At 43.4% G+C, this 6052-nt stretch overlaps 1 protein-coding gene across 1 annotated transcript; it reads right to left on the bottom strand.

The window, feature by feature from the left end:
• Positions 1–644: 644 nt before the first annotated feature.
• On the bottom strand, positions 645–5441 carry HTR1D (5-hydroxytryptamine receptor 1D). Its single transcript, XM_075173814.1, has one exon. It carries the CDS (start codon positions 5439–5441, stop codon positions 4305–4307), a length of 1137 nt encoding a protein of 378 aa, XP_075029915.1. The 3' UTR covers positions 645–4304.
• Between the last annotated feature and the right edge of the window lie 611 nt (positions 5442–6052).

The raw sequence follows: 6052 nt of genomic DNA, 5'->3' as shown, positions 1-6052 counted from the left end.
ACACAATATGTACTTCTATACAAATAAAAAAGCGTATTTCAACTTACCTATGTGCTCAATATTGCAAGTACTTCACTGGAGAGGCACTTAGAAATCATGCAGCCCTCATGTAGCTTCTGTGAAATGCATTTGTGTACTCTTGACACAGAGCATTAATGACATGGTAAATATGGACATTGATCTCTGTGACATGATAGCCTCCTCCTTTCAACTCAGAGGCTATGGGGTGTTATTTATCTTTCATCTATGATCCTTAGCTAGTGTTTTCCTGTGCCAGTTCCCTATCGCTGTTTTTTCCAATATGAGTTCTTGAAGCACTATATAAAATATTTACCAGCATTAATAATGGTGTAATATCAGACCATGTGCCTTTTTTAATTAGCCTATAATCTAATCAAAGAAAGGCCCTAGTTTGTTTGCTCTTGAATTAAACAGTGTCTTATAAAAGCCCAAAGAATAGTAGTGGATTATCTTCCTATGCTATATTTTGCCATTCTGTTCATCTTCAAGAGTAGGCAAGACAGGAAAAGGACAAAAGCATAGTTGATCCAGATAGAGCAATGGGAATGGACTAGCTGGCCTCTCAAAGGCCCTTCCAGGACCATTATCTGTGGTTTTATGATTCACATGGGGCAGGCGAACCATCAGAAGGAATTCTATGGGGACATTTGGCCTCCAGATCCCTGTGCAGAGGTACTTACTGGCCCAGGATTCTCAGCTAGGAACTTTCCTTGGCTTTGGGTACTGATGCCAACCCAGCTCTTTCCTGGAAATGCCAACCCCCTAAGTCAATGACCAAAATACTCTGCTGGGAAGCCTGTTTTTAAACAATGTCACTCCCCAGATACTGAAGGACAAAGTTCACAGTTTCACCTGCTATTGTGCATAAACCATCTACTACTTATTAGAGAACAGACTTGACCCTGTGTCTTCTGCTTTCTAGGTGTGTTCTAACTAGCGGACTGTACTGTCAAGGTCTTGCTCTCCTTTCCCTCTTCCCAGCTTCATTTGTATATGTACAAAGAGGGCAAAATTTCTAGCTAGGAACTATTACAGGGCTGGGGAAAGTCAAGCGGCTCACGATCCAGGAGTTATGGGAAGGATAGCGGGTATAAAGGTTCCAGATACCCTGGCAGTGTGAAGCCATATGGTGGGAAGGCAAGCCTATAGCTCTCAGCAGAGGCTGGTACAAAGCAGGAGGCACCAGCTCTGTGCTGGTCAGGCTGCTGGAAGGGAGGCAGAGAAACCATCTTTGATTCTCTTATTCAAGTCCCTGAGGAACCCAGACCTTCATTCTGGGTTCTGACTGTGACCTTGACTATCGTTTACTCGGTTTGTCCTTTATCCACTTGCCTAGTTGGGTCTTTTTTTGTTTTCAAGCTGTAAAACAGGTATGTTTGTGCTGTTAAAGCTGTGGGACACTCTTCCTGTACCCTGGGCCCCTCAGGTCAGAGGGCTGTGCCAGGTCAGCACAGTAGACAAAGGGGTCCAAAAAGCACAGGGTGCAGGCAGGATGGACAGCATCAAAAGGGCATCTGGGGAAAAGGAGAGGAAACTTCAGAGATCCCAAACCTTTTCCTGTAGTGCAAAAAAAAAAGTTTGCAGAGATGCCATGGCTTCTGGAAGAACACACTCTTCAGGCTGTGACTGTCTCCCAGGTTAAATTGCTGGGGGACAGGAAAGTATTCCTGAGGGAACGAAACAGTCCCATACTAGTGCTTATGCTATATGGCTGCAGGAAACTTTCCAGGGTGCTCTTTGTTCTGAGGGTCAGCCATGGCTGGCAGTGTTGCTGGGTCATTTTAAAAGCAGTCTTGTCTTGCTGTGTCAATGTCAAACAGAAAGGCTCCTCCAAATCCTTGTACAGCTGATTGAGGATGCAAAGAGCTCCAGTGATGTGGACCCAGGAGCATAAAGCCTATCTTTAAATATTGGCTCTTTAAACACATGAGCTTAACAGCTGACTGAAACCCTGATGTGGGACACTACTGCCCAGGAAGACCTGTATCACCCAGACACATGATGAAAAAGATTATTCTAAAATAACAGACTCTGTCCTCTGGGAGGAATTGGCTGTTTTTCTGTCTCCTTTAGAAGATGCCAATGTTCTGGAATATGCAATGTCCTATGTTAAGCTAGGAGACCTTCCCCCAGTCTCCACAAATGGTTCTTTGAGTGACAAGACCCTGCAGGATCCCGGAGTTGTATCTCTTCGAATTCATGTAGTCACATAGGTCCCCTGCTGCAGGCCCAGTATGAGACTGTATATCCCATTATTCTAGCACCAACCTTTTGTGATGCCCACGTACCACCAGACCAACACTGGACTGGCAGTGCCATACCGTCTGTCCCACAATGGTAGAAGCTGGGAGTGGCCTGGACACAGGGATGGCAGCCCAGAAGGGAGCTCCAAGTTGTACACTACCTCTTCACACAGGTTATGTCTATAACAGCAAATTAAATAGTGCCAGGGCCTGGCCTCAGGTGTGAGAACTCAGTTGTCTATGCTAGTTAATAGTTCATGCCTTCCCCAATATGGCTGTGGCCTGTGTCAGCTCGCGTGTCCCCAGGCAATGCACAAGGACAGTTCAGGAGAGCACAGGCGAGAGAACCACCACTGCCAGTGGCCACTCTGGACACACTCTGGAAGCAGACTCTGTGGACATGGCCAGGTAGTGCCACCATCAAAATCTCTTGAGCTACAGTGAGCTAGATCAGCTCACTCTTGGGAGGGGAGAGGAGCTGTGTCCCAAACAGGGCAGCCTTAATTGCCCTTGGTGTGTACTGTGAGAGAGAGGACTACAATTCTGTGACCTCCACAACTGCTCTGCCTGATTCTGCAGCATGTGGGTGGTCGTGGGGCATTACTTTATGGTCCAGTCCTCAGTAGAGGCACCAGCAACAGGAAGAAGCTGCAAGACTCTGCAGCAAATGCAAAGGAGAGGCTGAAGAGCTGTGATGGACCTGGGCTGTGGTGGAGTGTGTTGGGATGGCCACAGTAGTGGATGATGGAGATGAATTTGGGCAGGCTGAGAGATGGAAGGGCGGTCAGAAGGATGATGGGATAACTCTTTCAAAGCAATGCATGCTGCTCATATGCAGTATGGACATGACGCTTCTGCTGTATAATGCCCAGAGACTCTAAAAAGTTGAATGAAATTTGGGCTGTACCACTTGATGTGCTGTCCTGTCTGAGACTTCAATCAAGACCTCCATGTGCCAGCTTTCCACCTGCCAAATGGGGGAAATAATCCCAGAGACAGAGAAGTGCAGGTTACAGGGGACCTGCTCCACTCTCCACAGCCCCAGCAGAGGGTCCTGACATTGTGATCTCTGACAGATGTTTGTCTGACCAGTTCTTAAAGGCTTCAAGAGACAGTGATGTCACATCCACTCCAACAACCTTAATTACTAAGAAAGTTTTCCTTGATATATCACTTCATTCTCTCCTCTCTAACTCCCCATTTCTTGTCACCAAGGAGTGAATCTTCTGGCTCTTTTTTGAAGTCCCATTCATTCCACACTGGCACTAACCATATTTTCCTGTTTCAGTTTGTGCATGCAAAAAATTAAATAACAGATATATAAGATCAAGGTACTTTTCAATAATTTTCATGCTATTTATTTTGTAGTATTTCTGCACTGGCTATTCCATTCATGATAAAATGTGTAAAAATTATTTCAAATAAATTATCTTCTTTCTGCAGTTCACCAAAAGCATAGCTTCAAATGCAGTATTTGTGAAATATCCACAGAACTTACATATGCACTATGCCTTCTATGCCCTGCTGCTTATAGTCAGCTGTGTCACACAACTTCTGAAAAAAGTTACAGGTTTTATCAATTTCAAATGGATAGGATACATGCCATAGAAAATGTAGACATCGGATCCTGTTCTCCATAAACTTTCTCAGCCTACATAAATTGTTAATAATATACAGCAGAAATACTGACGTCCTGCAAATATGCACACATTTTCCTCCCACAAAGGCATGGCAGAATTGGATAATATGTGTCATCTCATCATACAAACTCAGCTCTCTGGTTCACACTCCCTCACTTGTTGCAAAGCTTACTTTATGTGTTGATCTTACATACACAAATGATCACTGCAGAGACCACAGACAAGTGGGATATAGAATTCCAGACAGAAAGTTCCAAATTGGCAAGAAGTTCCCAGTTACATGCACAGCACAGGGTAGCAGCAGAGATGGCAATTACCACTCTGTACCTTAGGAATAAAAGCACAGAAAATTTCCAGGTAGGCTGCAAGATTGCACAAGGGTCAGTAACACAAGAGAGGCTCAAGATGAACACTTTTTGAAATGTATTAGTTTTTGGAAAGCCTGTTTAAATTCTTCATTAAAAGCTGTATAAATGACTGGATTGATCAATGAGTTTAAGTAACCTAACCATGTAAAAAAGTCCAGTAGGATGGGATGAAACCAACAAGCATCTTGGCAGATTGGTAGGACTAGGGACATGACAAAAAAAGGCAGCCAGCAGAAAATGAAAGCTCCCAGAATAATGCCTAAAGTTTTGGTGGCTTTCCTTTCTCTTGCAGCAGAAATTCTTTTCCTTTCCAGCACACTATCTGCAAGTTTTATTTTAACATGATTGATAAATATTGGGGATCCACCTGTATGGGAATGCCCGTCATGAAGGCTAGCATTAATAGAGCAGAGGGAAGACCCAGCAGAGCCAGTAATCAGGTGTGCAGTAGTAAAACGTTTCCCATATAATGAGGGTGGCTTCAGAATCCTGGATCGAGCTGCTACATAAATTCTACCGTACAATATCAGGAGGAGCACAGTCGGGATGTAGAAAGCTCCAAAAGTGGAATAAATTGTGTAGGAAATTTGATCTGTGTTCACAGTACACTTTGCAATTTCTTCATGAGCTTTCACTTGCCTCCAGAAAAATGGTGGCACAGAAATACTAATAGATATCATCCAGACCATGGCAATCATGAGCGCTGCTCGGCCAGCGGTCCGGCGTTTGGCATATTCCAAAGCATCTGTGATAGCCCAGTATCTGTCCAGTGCAATTACACAGAGGTGTAGTATTGAGGCTGTGCAGCACGTGATGTCTGAGGATAACCAGATATCACACAACACTTGGCCAAAGGCCCATGTGTGGGTGACAGTGTAAGCAATACTGATGGGCATTACTAGGACAGACACTAAAAGATCAGTCACTGCCAAGGAGCCAATGAGGTAATTTGCAGGTGTGTGGAGCTTTCTAGTCAGAAAAATTGTAATAACAACAAAAACGTTTGCAAGGATTGTTGCCAAAGTTATAACAGACAGAAGGACTGACAGTGAAATCTTCAGCCCTAATAGCGTCCTTTCATCCAAAGCCAGTGGTGTTTCAGTGAAATTTGATGACTTATTTGCTGAGCTCTGGAGAGAGAGCTCTGCTGAATGGTTATACTGAGTCATCCTCTGCTCTGATTTCACTTTTCACTTTCCAGTGTAATCTTTCTGGGACGATGAAGAAAGATGCTTGCTTTTCATTCTAGAGTCCAACACTGAAGAAATATTAACTCGTTGAAAACTTCAGCTTACACAATAGATGAGGTACTCTCCTAAGCTAGATTTTCCATCACATCACATCAATGAACATCATTGTTAAAGCAAAATGTTAACATAATCATCCACACATGATTCTGGTGTATGACGATACTAGTGGTACTATAAGTGGTGGGAGTTTAGGTGTTTTTCATTTTCATCTTGCAGATGACTAAATCATTCTTTATTAACTTTTATTCACACCTCCTTTCTAAACTAATCTTCTGCAAAGCTGCATAAATCAATACTGAAGAGTGAGAGGCCGAAAAAGAAACATCTGGGCATGTAATTGATGCCCCTATGCTTGGGACAAAACTATCCTCAAGAGTATTTTCCCTTCCTCTCTAATAGCTGAATGTCACATTTTTTATATTCATAAGGGATGCTTTATTAGTAGAGTACCCAAGATATAAAACAATACTGTCTGGATTCCTTCTGTAAACATAGTTTCTGCCAGATTTGTAAATCAAGACCTCTTTTTG

The sequence above is a fragment of the Calonectris borealis genome, chromosome 25 (genome assembly GCF_964195595.1).
Source record: "Calonectris borealis chromosome 25, bCalBor7.hap1.2, whole genome shotgun sequence".
NCBI lineage: Eukaryota > Metazoa > Chordata > Aves > Procellariiformes > Procellariidae > Calonectris > Calonectris borealis.
The sequence above is the reverse complement of the archived record's forward strand: the minus strand, read 5'-3'. Positions and strand labels throughout refer to the sequence as shown.

Excerpts from the sequence above, each read along its gene's own strand:
- HTR1D (XM_075173814.1), bottom strand. The coding sequence starts at position 5,441 with ATGACTCAGTATAACCATTCAGCAGAGCTCTCTCTCCAGAGCTCAGCA.